This window comes from Brachypodium distachyon, chromosome 4, assembly GCF_000005505.3.
Source record: "Brachypodium distachyon strain Bd21 chromosome 4, Brachypodium_distachyon_v3.0, whole genome shotgun sequence".
NCBI lineage: Eukaryota > Viridiplantae > Streptophyta > Magnoliopsida > Poales > Poaceae > Brachypodium > Brachypodium distachyon.
In genome coordinates, this window is record NC_016134.3 from 3552703 (window position 1) to 3568210 (window position 15508).

The 15508-nt window shown below is 45.8% G+C and overlaps 1 protein-coding gene and 1 long non-coding RNA gene across 2 annotated transcripts; both read right to left on the reverse strand.

The window, feature by feature from the left end:
- Window positions 1-117: 117 nt before the first annotated feature.
- On the reverse strand, window positions 118-3001 carry LOC100846255. Its single transcript, XM_014902249.2, has 3 exons — window positions 2568-3001; window positions 1829-2483; window positions 118-1699 (listed from the first exon to the last, which is right to left on the reverse strand). Exons 1-3 carry the CDS (start codon window positions 2905-2907, stop codon window positions 199-201), a joined length of 2496 nt encoding a protein of 831 aa, XP_014757735.1. The 5' UTR covers window positions 2908-3001; the 3' UTR covers window positions 118-198.
- Window positions 3002-5843: 2842 nt separating this feature from the next.
- Window positions 5844-7464, reverse strand: LOC112268773. Its single transcript, XR_002960225.1, has 2 exons — window positions 6164-7464; window positions 5844-6045 (listed from the first exon to the last, which is right to left on the reverse strand). It is a non-coding gene; the product is annotated as an uncharacterized LOC112268773 (long non-coding RNA).
- Window positions 7465-15508: the final 8044 nt, after the last annotated feature.

A 15508-nucleotide genomic window follows, 5' to 3' on the forward strand; every position in this document is an offset into this window, starting at 1 on the left:
GACGAACCCCAATGATCTATTTTTCTGGCTCCGCCATGCACTGGGGGCATGGGAAATTTCCTGCTGACCGAGTGGGTGCCTACCCCGTCCATCTACACCGCCGACTGCTATAGCCTATAGGGATACAAGCCACTTTATTAGGCACAACAAAGATTAGCAGAACACGGTCCCAGAAGTGTACCGGTGCGTCCTAGGCTCCTAGCTAGGCTTCTGTTCTTGCGCTGCCATATCTGTGGGCATGGATACATCCCCAGGTCCCTTTCGCCGAAGGAGTGATACAATTACATGGATCGTAAAATAAACCAGCACGGATAAAACTATTGCAACAACATACACAGCCGTCTTCCCCTCCCTGCCGGAACCAGCTGCATAGGCCCCTAGAAGTCCAAGAAAATTCATCACTATCATCGTCTGCATCACCATGGAGTACCATGATTTGATCGGTATTTTGGTCATCCATGTTAGCAACAGGAGTACCATGAGAAAAACCGACGACAGGAAGGAGATGGAGTTGCTGTAGAAGAAGGTGAGGTAACGTTGCCTCCTGTTGTCATGCATTACCGGATCGCCAGCGTCATGTCCGTCAGTGCTACGCTGCCATGATCCGCCCGGAGGATCCAGACCGGCCTGGTAGGTGACACTCGCCACAAGGATCCCGAGCGTCATGTGGTACAGACGTTTTGCTTGCATTTTCCTTTCGTCCTGTGCTTCCTCATAAGGTGCCATTTCTAGTGCTGGTGCCGGTGCCGGTGTTGCATCGTCTGCCAACCTCGCCAGTGCAATTTGTAGTGCTGGCACGCGATACATTAGTGACCTCAGGAAAAATGCTAGGAGCAGTATGACTGCAACAACTACGACCAAGGCCAGCAAAACCAAGATGTAGATGGATGTTTTCAAATGCTGGGTTGTCCCGGCAGCAAAGGCGGAAAGGAGACAAAAGAAGGTCACCGCGGTGCAGACAGACAGCGCATGAGTTCGAATGGCAGGACGGTATATGTTGTGGTTGACAAGCAGTATGATGAGGGCAATGGATGTCATAAAGGATGCCGAGTTGCAGTAGAAGAAGACTCTGTAGCGGCGTGGATAATTGTACAAAAGAACCGGATCGCCCGCATGGTGCCCGGACTCATCGTCCTTGAGCAGGAAGCCGCCCGGAGGGGTCAACCCGGCTTGGTATGTGATGGTGGCGACCAAAATCGCGAAGATGAACAAACCATAGCCCATCCTGTCCAACAGACGGGCATCCTCCTCCTTTCTGCAGTGGTGATCGTTGGCCTTGTCCAGCAGGACAACATGGATGACCACATAGACCAGAGCGGCACCGCCGATACCCATGGCGTAAACGGTGGATGTTTCATCCCGGCAGCTCCCGATGGCATATGCACCCACAAGGCCAAGCAGATCCAGTATCATGGCCTGCTCCAACGCGCGGTGCTTGAGCAGAGGCCTTATTTGGACAAGGATGATACAAACCAGGGAGGCTGCGAAGGCTACGGAGTTGCAGTAGAAGAAAGCGTTATACCGCCTATTGTTGGTCGTTCGGAGTATCGGGTCGCCGGCTTTGTGGCCGTCTCCGTTGTCCTGCCAAAGGCCACCGGGCGGATCCAACCCCGCCTGGTAAGTGATGGTCAACGCGAGGGTGGAGAGGAGCTGAACAAAATTTGAAGAAGCCCGCTCCTCCCTGCCATCCTCTTCATACCTATGAATTGCAGAGAAGCAATGTTTGTTCAATCGCAAATTGCAGAGAGTACTGTACTGGAATCATTTTTGGCTCAATTAATGTTTCCGCACAAGGAGATTATAGATTGATCAATAACGACAGGATTACCTAGCATCTTGAGTGTGGAGGACAGGATTCCATGGCCAGCGCCTCATATAAACTTTGATAATCCTGACAACAACAACCTGGAATGCCAGAATCGCAACTATCAGGCACGTCAAGTATACGGTTGTGTGTGTCCCCCGGGAACTTCCAGCCAAATATGAGCCTAGGAGGCCAAAGAGCATGACGACGCTGGCCCCAAAGGTAGCCATTGTCCGGCGAATCTTGGTGACGACAAGGACCAAGACGATGAGTAGCGACGCCACGAATGCCGTGGTGTTGCAGACGAAGAACACGGTCAGGCGTGCGCCCTTGAGAATGGTGTCTCCTGGGCGGTGGCCACCCTCCGTGCTATCCCAGAACCCCCCCGGAGTGCTTAGCCCGCCCACGTAGGTGACGCTCAGCGCGAAGGTCGCGAGCAACATCAGCACACTGCGGAGGTGCATACCTTTTAGGACTTGGAGGTCACGATAGTCGCAGTCTGGCAAGGGCCGCCGCACCCTGTTAATGGCGATGTAGATGAAGACGGCGGCCACGAGCAACCAAGTGTAGACGGCTGTGAAGGTGTCCCGGAAAGTTCCGGCGGCGTAGGCCCCGATGAGGCTGAACAGGCCTACTAGCATGACCAGCACTAGCGGGATGACAATGATCTTGTAATACCCTGAATTTCAAATATTCGACTTAGCTTGGATGGAGGTCTAGAAATTTTGCTAACACTTTCGGATAGGTGAATACTCCTACGTACCTAGGATATTTACCGGACGACCGTTGAGATTTTTTAGGCGGCGGACGAACTCTCCGAGTAGCAGGAGGATGAAGACTGTGAGCGACGATGCGAATGCTGTGGCGTTGCAGTAGAAGAACACCTGGTACCGCACGTACTGGGTGGACCTGATGATTGGATCTCCGGGGAGGTGACCGGCGTTGTCCTGCCAGACACCCCCCGGGGGGTTGAACCCGGCAGTGTACGTCACCGTTGCCACCAACGTCGACAGTAGCAGGATGCGTCCAGCGACCTCTCTCATATATCTCCTCTCGTTTTGGCTCTTGTCATCATCTGGTGTGTTGTCAGGGACGATCTCCATTTGCCCTCAAATTCCAACTAACTTCTACTAATCGATGGAAGACATGGCCTCAATTCAAGCTCGCTTAAACATAATATGTAGCCGCGCGCACCATCGGCACATGCACTTGTTCGTCAGCAGGACAAACTTGCAACAACTGTTTAAAGGCCGGCCCGAGACACATGCTAACTGCCCTGACCTGGACAGCAAACATAGAGCCATAAACAACAGGACATGGCATTTTGGCAAGAAGTCTCCTTCAAAATGTACGTCTCCGCCATGTTACACGAAATAAACTAGCGTCTCATACAAGACTGCTACTGATGTCTTCGGTCTATGTGTTTTTTTTTCGGGGTGGACTCTGTGCATCTCTTGCCCAGAAGATGCTGAGCTCGTTTGTTGGAATATCAGTCATGGCCAGCAACGATCGTCAATTTGTGATAAGGAGTATTATCTTTAGATGAGTCTGGTGTGACATGTTCGACAACATAACTCATGCGTGATGACGATGACTTCTGCGTGTAACCTCGACTGTTATCTTTCTTTCGGCTGCGTGCGTTGAGTGAGTGTGGGTGGCTAGATCGGCCAATGTGTGGTCTTTGTTGCGGTCATGTTTCATGATGGCGCGCGTGATTTCGACGTTTGTTACATTTTGTCGAGTTTCCTGTTAATTAACTGAGCAACTCCATTCTTCTAAATTAATGGATAGAGTCTTCGGACTCAGGTTCGGAAAAAGTAACCAGCAAAACAAAACAAAGTTCTATCTCTTCTGGTTTTCTGGCTCACCAGGAAACCGTGCAGTAAATAAGACTAGTTTGTATGAACTACGACCAAAAAAGAGAAACCAGACATGGTTTTTGGATCTACCATGAAAAACCCGAGAGTGAGAAACCTAAACAGCAAGTACCGCAAAAGAACTCTTTGCTAACAACAAGGAACAGAAAAGAGATGAAAACTAATTTGTCAATACGGAGCACCTAACGCAAGCTGATCTGCATCTCAAGAATGTGAACAGGTTGTCCATTAGCCGTTGACCTGCACAGATCGCTGGTTGTCGTACTATATGCAATTGGCCCATTAGAGGTAAAGTGTTGACTAAGGGAAGTCTGCAAAACTATTTTGTCAGGTCAAAAAACTATCAAGCTAGCCCATCTACGCAACTGGAATAAACAATTCATTATCATGTGACAACGCCGTATTTTTTTTGACCGAAAATAGTAGGAGAGGCTTCTACTGTGGTAACACCGTAGTTATTGGGCTAACCATCTGCATGAAGAAAGCGAAAGGCTCGAGCCAAAAACAGATATTCTTATGATGAGTTTGGGGTGTGGTGTTTTTGTCCATATGATTCCTCTACGAGAGACGGGAAACCAATGAATTTTTTTGCTCTTCTAGCCCCTTGCTCTACTCAATTGACAAAACTAGCCCCTTTCAAATCGAGCCACGACTTTTGCTAATTTATAGTTTTTCAGACAAATTAGCAAAAGTTGCGATTCCGTGAGAAAAGCCCCAATAATCATGGCTCTGTGAAATTTACTTTGTTTTTAACTTAGGACAAGAATGAGCAATACATCTTAAATTTTAAGGACGGATGGAGTTATGTTGAATGGATGCTCCTCTCCTCAGCCTTATGGTTATGGTTAGATTGACTACTGATTTTGAGTCAAGTCGTTCTAATTATTGGATTAGACTAATCAACTTGCTTCCAAGTAGGAGTACCTGCCATGTCTCACTTTGACTTAAATTTGAATGCATCTATACACTAAGTCATATCTAAATACATCTAAATTTTGACAAACTTGAAGCATCTTTTGTTAGACGGAGAAAATATAAGATGTTTTGGCAAAATAGCCCCCCAAAATGTCTTTTATATATTAGAGAACGGAGGAGCATTACTTAACCTTCGATGCTAACGTGTTCTGATGGAGCCATGGAATTTGTGGAAAGAAAGAAATTCAGACAACAAGCAACCTCAAATTTCTTTCTTTTTTCTTTTGGAAAATATATACTACTAGAACACTGATGGTCACTTTACCGGCCGGTTACAATTTCGGATCAACAGGGACCTTCAATTAAAAAGCTACCACAAACCGCAGCTAGCAGCTTGGCAGGTTGTCCTTGTCCTGTCCCCAAGTAGATTTAGATCACAATTCCATTCCAAACAAGGAAAACGCCAGAGGTCTCGTGGTTGGTGTCGGGTTGGAAACGACGTGCCACATCGGACGTCGGACGGACGACCGGCGGCTGATCTAACGGTACGTCCGCGGTTACTTCATAGAGTCTGACGTCTTCTCCAGTAAAACTAGATGGCTGCGAAGAAGGCGGCGACGTTCGGCCCCACGCACACGCTCCCTGTCCGTTAGGCGGCCACCGACCACTGCCTTGGACGTGTCCGGTCGCGGTGGATTGGAAGCTCCGAATCTGCCACGGGCTTGCCAGATCCGGTGTGTGTGGTTACGGCGGACGGCCTGATCCGAGCGCTTTTGGGATGGCCTGGTAATTGCTGCAGGCATGGTTGGTCGCGCAAAGACGTACAAGTTTGGATTGTGCTGACGTTCATCAACCCTCCGACACGTGCGCCATGGATAGGATTGGACTTTCCTGATCCTTTGTTCCCTGTACGTGTTTCTCTTGGCGTGTTTGTGTTTTGCAACAGTGGCTTCTTCTCCTGGTCTGTTCTTCGGATGTTCATATAGTTTCTTCGACTCGGTTTTTATTTGGCTTGGTGGACGGACCTTCGAACTTCAAATATCCCAATCACTCGCATGTGTCCTGTGGATCTCGTGCACGGATATGATCGTTGCCGAGTGGTTCTCGGAAAGACATGCTTGATAGATTTGGGTTCTTCGTTCGTGTTCGACACTGCAAATGCCAGGAGCCATGGCTATATTGAGCCTCCCATAGTCCAGGAGATGCATTGGTGGTGGTTGTAGTTGGGGTTGCATGTCGTTGTTCGCTTCGGCCTTTCGTTTTCTTTTTTTTCCTTTTTTTTTGGTTGTGTGCATCCTCGATGTCTCGGTTGTTCTTGACATTGTGTTGTTGCAGAGGCTGTGTGTACTTGATATCTTCTTGATATTAATAATATTACCCTTTATAAAAAAAAAAGTAAAACTAGATTGCACCCCGCTTGTTGCCGCTGGAATTGGAGTCATTCCTTGCCTGCTATGAAAACAAAGACATCAACTATCAATTGTCACTAACAGCCTGAAACAAAGGAAAGTATGCCATCATAATTACCACAAATGATATATGGATATTAATCAGTCAAATAGCTTACCTTTAAAGAATTGATATATTTCAAAAAGACAAAATTGTGTCCATACATAGCTCCAAATGGCATACCTAAAATGACATCATGAACGTTTGAATAAGTTCCCACTCCATTTACAAGAAAAGTCAAGTGCAGTTTGTTGTGCCAGCAATGTCAAGACTCAAGAGAAGCTGAGCCAACAGGCATCATGTGATGAGCCTTGACCTAACCTACTTGAGTTCTTAGATAAGGCAGATTAGCAATGGATGTATTGGTTCTAGCCACCAGATTTTACTAATGCCTGCAACAAATAATAGAAAGAAATCACAATAATGTATAGGTAGAAGATCAGAATTCTTGGGAGAGATTAAAACCGAGACATTATATTGTTTGCTCATGAATACGCCAATCTGAATCGAAACTCAAGAGCAGTAGTTTAAAAACGTGTGAGTATTCTTGTTTGGTCGACAACAATAAAGGGTAAAGGCTGCAATTGATAAAATCAGAAAGGAAACTGTGCAAACTGAAAATAAAATTTTCTGGAGGATGAAATGTTTGGGAACGGAGATGCAAAAGAGTTTCTGCCTTCTAAGCACGCGTGACCACCGGCGGTGCTGCACAATTGCACTCATAAAACTGCACGTGCGCATGTGTAGAGGGAAAAGCAAAACTGCGATCAAAGCCCTTCATCTGTCCATGTGCTGGAGGCAGCGCGCAATTGGAGAAAGCCCCAACTCCCTTGCTTCTTCACCCGGAGGTTGGTTTCGTGGAGAAGCCCATGAGGCCAGCAGTTGTCCCGTACACCCTGCCGATGCTTCCGTGCATGGCTCCGGAGGAGATGAGCTTTGCCACGTTGCCGACGGAGAGCTCCTGCAGGTTGAACACGAACTCCTTGCCCGCCTAAGCGGACAGCATATTCTTCGATTTGGTGTCCACCAGCAGCTTGAGGGAGATCCTGTTAGAAGCCATGCATGGTTTCAGAACTTCTACGGCATTCCAGCTCGGAGATGGATAGACTCCAGCAGATGTTGGGTGTATTTATAGGATGGGAAGGGGAGGGATGCCAAAAGATTTTGTTGCAGGATCATTGAGTCCAATTTGTCTCCTTGGATTCTCGATCGTGGGTATGGTTACACAAAAGCTTCAGTTACAGAACTGAGTGAGGTTACTGATTCTTTCAAATGGCTCTGGAAATCTTCTGCTGGCTCCTCCTAGCTCATCGATCGTCTTATCAACAGAGGGATGCTCCTGAGGAGAAATTTCCATCTTCCATCTTATAATTGTGTCCTATGCCAGGGGCATGATATGAAGACTCGAGATCATTTCTTTCATTGCCCATTTGCAATTGCCTGCTGGAACTAGGCCCGGTAACGGTGCAGGACCCGCACCAAATCCAACCTACACCAACAAATACTACCCGTATTAACCAGTCCAACCTCAGCCACAAATCTCATCCGAGAATCCAGACCGCACCAGACCATTTAAATTTTCCACCCACACCCGCACCAAACCATATGGAATACGTGGTTTGAACCCCACGGATTCAACCGTGGATGCTTAATGTCCTGCTTGACACACGTATTGCTTGGAGATGACTAAGATACATGTATCAGTTTACACACGTATTTTGCCGGTCATGAACGAACCCACCTGACTGCAGTCTAAAACAGACTGCTACATCCATCAATTCCAGAAATGATAGGATTTAAAATTTATCTCTGAACATAATATACCAGATAAATAATATATTCAAGTAATAACATGATTTAAAATTGATCTCTGAACAAAACATTTTATCTCTGAACAAAGATAGAAAATTCTTCAGATCAGCTCCGTACTCCAAACAAAGGCCTGAACACATAAGCTCATAAACGCTTGACTCCTTTAAACTTGTGAGGTTGCAGCATGCAATCCTGCAATATAAACATATAACAAATTCATTAAAAGCTCAGCTTTTGCCACAAGATAAATTTGACGTTCCTTATGGGGAAGAACTTGAGGAGATGAAGAAAGCAAATACCAACCTACAAGAAGAACTGGCCCAAGAAAGCTAACCAGTGATCAGACTGTTTTTCCTTTTTTCTGAATTTCGAGGAGCTAAACAAATCATCAAGAGGCAAAAGAAACTAGGCAAGCTGTGTGCATACTAATCCCCTGACAAATCAAGTGTAATAAGAACTAGCAGAGAAACAATTAGTCTATTACAGAGAAACAATTATCAGTTATATGCTATCAAGAATGGGTTACCAAGTGCAGTCCTCAGGTTAAAGGTATGCTTTGTACGGAGTAGTTTTTAATTAATCCATGAATATATGTATGGACACTAATTTAAGTAGTTATCTTAGGTGAACAGAAAAATTGACCTTCTTGCTGATATATACAAGAGACTATGATATCTGAGAATTTCAATTTCCCCCTAATCATATAAATCTGAGAAGAACACACTAAAAACAAATGGGAAACACCCAGCTGTTAGTGGTTAACCAGGTCAAGGCCATGTGCAAGCAAGCTGCCGCCTAGACTAGCTGGAAAGGTAGTAAGCCTATTGATTCAATCTTTGACAATGGCAAAGCTAACAAACTTCAGAGCTTAGTGCACAAGTTCTCACAGTAAGATTGGGAAAGAATGTAAAAATTAAAATGCACACTGTGACTAAAACTAGGACACGTGCCCTGAATTAGCACGCCAACCATGACAACAGTTTCCATGACAGCTCCCGGTCCTTTATTATTCACAAAATTAACTTCTTTATGGAGCTTTGACATCTTAATCTCAAAACACATAACAAGGGAGTGTTAACTGAACTTGTAATTATTACAAGATCAGCTTTGTGGAGCTCAGTCTTGCAATTGCGAAGGCTATGTACTAATTATAATTTCAAAGGGCGCAGAACAGCTTGTCTATTATTACAAGATCATCATCACTAACTAGGACAACTCTGAGTATGTAGTAGTTTTTGCAGGTAAACTCTGAGTATAATAGTTGTTGCAGTTTGGAGTGGTTACCAGATCTCCGTAGGAAGATGATGTTGGAGTCTCGGCCGGCTTATCATGGGGAAGGAGACGGCAGGAATCACTGACAATTCTACGAAGGAGACGAGTTCGTAGAAGGTGTGGCCACCGGATCCGCGTAGGGAAGTTGCTGAGGGGCTGTTGCGGGATCCACGCACGGAAGGAACCGGAGGAAGAAATGCTAAAGGTCCGCCGTGTAGGCAGCCGGATCTGCGTGGAAGGGAGACGGCGTGGGTGAGCAGCTCGGCGGGGGATCTTGGATCGGAAGAGGAGCTGGCTCCGTGCTGCCGGATCTTCGTGGGAGAGGCGACGAGATGGGCGTCGCCGCGTCGGCCTGAGGGAGCAGGGTGGTGCCGTGGTGGGAGTGGTGGCCGGAGGGCGCGAGGTGGGGGCGGTGGATCTGGAGGAGAGTGGCAACCAGTCGGGGGTGGAGGGCTGGAGGCGCTGGTGGGTGAAACCAGACCGCACCGGTCCAAACCGCGTTTGTACCGATACCAGCCCAGTCCAGCCCGTTTATATTTCCGTCCATTTGAACCCGCACCAAACAAGCCCGTCTGAAGATCCGCACCATTATCCCCGTTTCAGCCCGCACCATAACCAGGCCTAGCTGGAACTACTTATGTCCTCGCTTCGCCCCTGCTAATAATGTGCATCACAACATCAAAAATCTCAGAGACCGGTTGGCTGTCCCATTTGCATTTGAAATTATCACTGCTGCTTGCTGGAGCATCTCACAGGTCAGGAATGATTGCATTTTCAACAGGGTTCAGCCATCACTTTATAGATGCAGAAGAATTTTCATTGAGGAGATGAATTTGGTATTCCATAGAGCTAAAAGAAAGTCCCATGTAGGCCTTAAAGACTGGTTAGATAGTTTTTTGTAATTCTCTTTCTTTTCCTGTACAGTTTGTTTCATTTTGTTTAATATATTGGCGGTAGATCGATCTACTGTTTACCCTAAAAAAAAAAAGAGAACGGTGCATCCCTGCTGTGTTTCCTAATTTGATCATATTTCCTCTATTGATTATTCCATCAAGAAATCGGAACAGAAAGGGCAGGGGAAGCGGCGCACATGGTGGGAGCAGGAGACGGGTCTCCCTTGGCAGGTAACGGACGCGCACTCGCCTCGGAGGGAAGGCAGGCGGCGCGAATCGCTCGAGGGCCGGTGGAGACGGGGCACAGAAGATGGGCAGTAGGGGAGCGGAGAACATGGGCTTCAGGATTTTCTCCGAGGGTTGGTGTAGGCAGTTTTTCTGGTGGGCTGCAAACTTGGGCCTTGGGCCGGACTCCGTGGGCGCTATCTAAGACTGGAACGTGTCGCGAAGCCATTTTTCGAGGGAATGCTGGCTGCAACGATGCGGCAGAATAAAAGGTGACGTGGCTTCACGAGAAGTCACGAAAATCAGGTAGTGGATTGTTTCTACTTAGATATAGAGGATACTCCTATTTGGGAAGATTTTTGATTTCTCTCTTCCACATCAGCAATTATCCTACGTGGCATCGTTAAAAAAAAGACTGACGTCGCCTCATTGTACACGCCCTAAGAGTATCTCCAACAGATGATGTAAAATAGGGCTTGTGCCCAAAAAACCATTTTTTAGAGCACGAACAACCAAAAAAGCCTCTCCAACAGATAATGTATAGCTATCATGTGCCCTATAATTTTAGGGCATGCCCCAAAAAACTGAGGCAAGTGATGTATATTTGCATCACATGACAGGGCTGCCCTATCCTTCCAAGCAACATGGCGCGAACCAACCGCCAGGAAATTTCATCCCTTCTTCATCTCCCCGACGCCGTCGCTGCTCTGCACCACCGCTCCCCCCCTCTTCCTCGAGCTGCTGCGCCGCCGCCCCACCCCGCTTCCGCGCGCTGCTTCGCCGCCCGCCCCAAGCCTCCCCCGCCGATCTATTTCTCCAAGCCGTCACCGTCGCCGTCTCGATCTCCTCCGGTGACCGCTGCTCTACGCCGCCGCTCTGCCCCGGTTCCCCGAGCTGTGGAGGTGAACCTGATGGTGCCTTTTGTCGAGCCCCGCGCCTCCCCGACCGGCATCGATCCATTCCGTTGCCTCGACCGCCGCCTGACGCTGACGAGCTCCCGCTCAGTCCTCCTCTGCCAAAAATTGACGCTACCGTCGGCGCAGCCGCTCCACCACCTCGCCCACAAGCCTGACGCCGACGAGCTCCCCGCTCAGTCCTCCTCTGCCGTCCTCCTCTGCTGAAGTCCACCGCCTCGCCCACAAGGTGTTCGACAGAAAGATGAGAGGCTTGTTCGATGATTCGTCAATTGATGACGAATTTGACATGTGCGAAGAGGAGGATATTGCTATAATCTTGGCCGTGCACAAGAATAAGCGGCCCAAGCACGGTGGCTCCGTCTTCGGCCATGAGAAGCTGTGGAGGGAGAGGATTGATGCGCACAACCGGTTGATGCGGAGGTACTTCGTGGAGAACCCCATTTATCCGGAGAGGTACTTCCGCCGCCGGTTTAGGATGGGCACCAAGTTGTTTGCACACATTGCCAAGAGTGTGAAGAAATATGATCGTTTCTTTGAGCAAAGGAGGAATTGCGCCGAAGAGCTTTTGGGATTTTGCAAGCCCAATTTGCTATTGTGAGAGGACCGGCTCGGTTTTGGGACCAAGAGATTCTTTGGTTAATCATGACCGCTTGTGTGATCATGCATAACATGATCGTTGAGGACGAGCGTGGGCAAAATTTGGACTATAGCTACTATGAGTTGATGGGTCGTTTCGTGCGTGTTCAAAAAAATGAAGATCGAGCGGCCAAATTTCTAGAAACCTATGAAGAGATCCGAGATGAGGATCAACATGTCAAACTTCAAAAAGATCTCATGGAAGAGTGGTGGTCTTGGTTTGGCCAACAAAGCCACTAGATTTATGTTGTTGTATGTGATGAACTTTGTCTCTTATGTTGTTGTATGTGATGAACTTTGTCTTCGTATGCTCATTGGTGTGCTACTTGAACTATTTGTGAGTTGTAATGAACTATTCGGTACTATTTGTGATTGGTGTATTTAGATTTATGTGCCATGATACTCATGTTATTTGTTGCATATGTTTGCAAATGTGAGAAGAAAACAAATTGTGTGGCGTTCTATTTTACATCATCTTGATTTTTGTCAGTGTCCTATTTTACATCATCTGGAATGGCTTTCCTATTTTAGGACACGAAAAACTGCAAAAGTGATGTCTTATCCTAATTTTTCAGTGCCCTATTTTACATCATCCGTTGGAGATGCTCTGGGAAACCTTCGCCCCCTCGTGCCAAGCTAGGGCCGCTTAGGTCGCCTTTTACCACGCCCTTCGACTCCAAGCCGCCACCATGGCGTGATGCCCAGCTCCATCTCCTTCGTGAAACCCTCCTGCTAACGCGGCTCTTGCCTCTTGACGCCTCCCTCTTCTCCATGACTCCATCACCCTCTCCCTGACGTGATCGCCTCCTGATCTGCTTCCCCTACCCAGGTGCTAATCGTTGCTGCTGATTGCTCCATCGTGATCCCCTTCCTTGGTGTTTCAATCGATCGGTTACATGGTGTTGGGGTTGTTCTACACTTTGACAATGACGACCTTGCATGGAATATCCTTGCTACTGCCGCCAAGCTCTACGCCTCTACTCTGATGACACGACGACGCACTGCCGTCCAGAGTCCAGTTCTTCCACGGTTCCACCTCTATCACCTGACACATGCGGAGACTGTGGCATTGTAGAGGTTATACTATGTATGGTCCTCAAGCTACAGATCCACGGCGTTATCTTCCACATTGGCGTTGATCACAGCTGAACTCCTATAAAAATTATTGCAAACAAGGTGTTTGAGGAAATACCCAACCGAAATCTGGGTATGATCATGGAGTTGAAGGGTTGAAGCACAAGGTAAACGTAAGTATTCTTTGGGTACAAGGTTGACTATACATATGTTTGCAAGACATGTTAATTAGAGGATATGTACAAGATCGACTATACATATGTCATCAAGTCGCTAATGAAATTCCAAGCCTTCAAGAAGAGTTCATCTTGAACCAATATGTAACTACAGATGTGCTAAATCAAAATTTCACTTAATATGAAGTGGTGGAAAAAAAAGTCACTAATCAAATCAGCATAGGCCTAAATTATTCTCATTTTATATTGTTATCAATTTACTTTCTATACCAATTTACTTTCTATATTTAAATTTGACCAATATATGTATTCTTACTACATATGGCAATGCAATACATGCTTCTGTAGGAAACAAATGGTGACGATGTTTATTCCAAATATTAGAGAGGACTCCATTTATATATTTAAGACTTTCAAAGTTTGGGAGTATGAAAAATATCGACCATTGAAGAACAATCTGAAAATTCGTTTTCTCTTTAATACAACTACACCGTCAGTTCGACTTTGGCATGCATGTTTATCCTGCTGGCTTGCAAAATCTTTATGAATCTTCATGTACAATACCATTCTTTGTCTGAACAGAACTAAATGTCGAACTAACAAGAGATAGAGGGAGTATTGGAGAACTGAAATATTATACACATGGTATGTGTGGTCTCAAATACACAAGTTCAGTTGACACATGTGCTGTGGTGAAAATGGTTGGTTGAGTAGTTAGGGTTTATTTATAAATTTGGCTATTTGTCCTAGCACATGTTCTGATAGAAGCAAGCATATCGTTTATTTATAAATTTGAATATATATCATGTACAAACAACGGGAAGGCCTGTGAATACAATGTGAACTCCAGTCCTGAAATTAGAATATATTATCACTCACTACCACAAACTGATATAGCCCTGTCAGGCCCGCAGCCAGCACAGGAATATAAGTATTCCCTGTGAGGAATTGCAAGGCACATAGAAGAACACAAGATATTCCTGTCGGGCGGATATAACCACACATGAAAATGTGTCAGTTTAGAATACCAAACAAGGGAATGTACACATATTCCTGTCAGGCAAGTGTACACCGACAGGAATAGCTCCTCCTGTCGGTTTTTGTAGGGCTGACAGGGAAACCTTCTATTCCTGTCAGTTTTTTCTATGGCCGATGGGAATATATATTTTCCCGTGGGTTGGCGACCGACAGGAATAGGAATTGAAAATCTTTTTGAAACCTTTGACTTACCAAATGAGCTCCAAATTAGGCGAGCCTGAGCAAGGACTTATGTTAGACCCTAACAAGTTTGGAATCAAAATATCACATTAAATGTGTGATATGATCATATGTTGCCTTCAGTGGTTCAAGGTAACTCAAACTTAGAGTTCATTTCTTATATGCAATAACTCTCGGCATATTTTTCATCGCTGGATATAATAAGATTTTGCTCTATATTGTAACATACAAATCGCATAAAAGGTTCTAAATGTAATTTTTATTTGATACCATTTGGACAAAATAATGTGTTTTTGATTTTCGAAACTATTTAATGGAAGTAGTGTATAAAATAATTACCAAAATATTATTCCAAAATTTATGAATGAATGTACTAGCAAGAATTGGTGTGATTTAGTAACATATATGAAATAATATCTTACATGGTCTTTATAGAAAAAAATGTAATCTTTCATTTTTAATTTCTTCTCCTTTGAGTTATGCATGAACCCCCAAGAATATATATATTTTCATGTCGGTTTCCCACATATAACGCATAGGAATATACTTTCCTGTTGGTCGAACGCGGGCCTGACAGGAAAATGATTTCGAAATCACGTGTCTGGGCCAAGCGATAGTTCACCGCGCAGCCCCCTTGCGATGCTAAGTCACTTCAACTCAATTTCTTTTTTTGGAGAACCCCGTCACCCTTCAAAAAAGCCCTAGCACTCTCTCACTCGCTCTCTCCCCCCGCACAGTCCCCATCCCGCAGCTCCCGCCCAATCGTTACTTCAACTGATTTTTTCTTTTTACGAAATTTCAGTGAAATTTTGACGAGTCTTGAAATTTTAGCATTTCAGTAAAAAACGGTTTGACTACAGTTTTGACCCCTCCCCCACCCCGCCATGTTAGTTTACCTAAACTTGCTCCATCTTAAAATCAAGTATGCAGTTTTTTTAATAAGAACAGATTATATTAAGTGTGATGGGAAAAATATCTAGTTTTACTATTTCTAAGACGACCGATAAATAATTATTTCTAAGTCAATGCTAACAATCGTCTGATCCAATCACTGAGATTCGTGCAATATTTATACAAGTACAAATGATGAGAAAATATTAATCGGATGGTTGTTAACGTTGATTGAGAAATAACTATTTCTAATGATGCATGTCTTCACCAAGAGTGTGGTGACGCCTGTCTTCGACGTCGCCGGAGTCGGCGGGGCGATGGCGGTGTACGGCGGGGCCGGTGTCATCTT

What these genes read in the sequence shown, in the direction of transcription:
- LOC100846255 (XM_014902249.2), bottom strand. Translation starts at nt 2,907, where the DNA reads ATGGAGATCGTCCCTGACAACACACCAGATGATGACAAGAGCCAAAAC. An exon ending in TCGTCCGGTAAATATCCTAG is followed by an intron (nt 2,484 to 2,567) that starts GTACGTAGGAGT and finishes TTTGAAATTCAG; the next exon opens with GGTATTACAAGATCATTGTC. An exon ending in CTCCACACTCAAGATGCTAG is followed by an intron (nt 1,700 to 1,828) that starts GTAATCCTGTCG and finishes TGCAATTCATAG; the next exon opens with GTATGAAGAGGATGGCAGGG.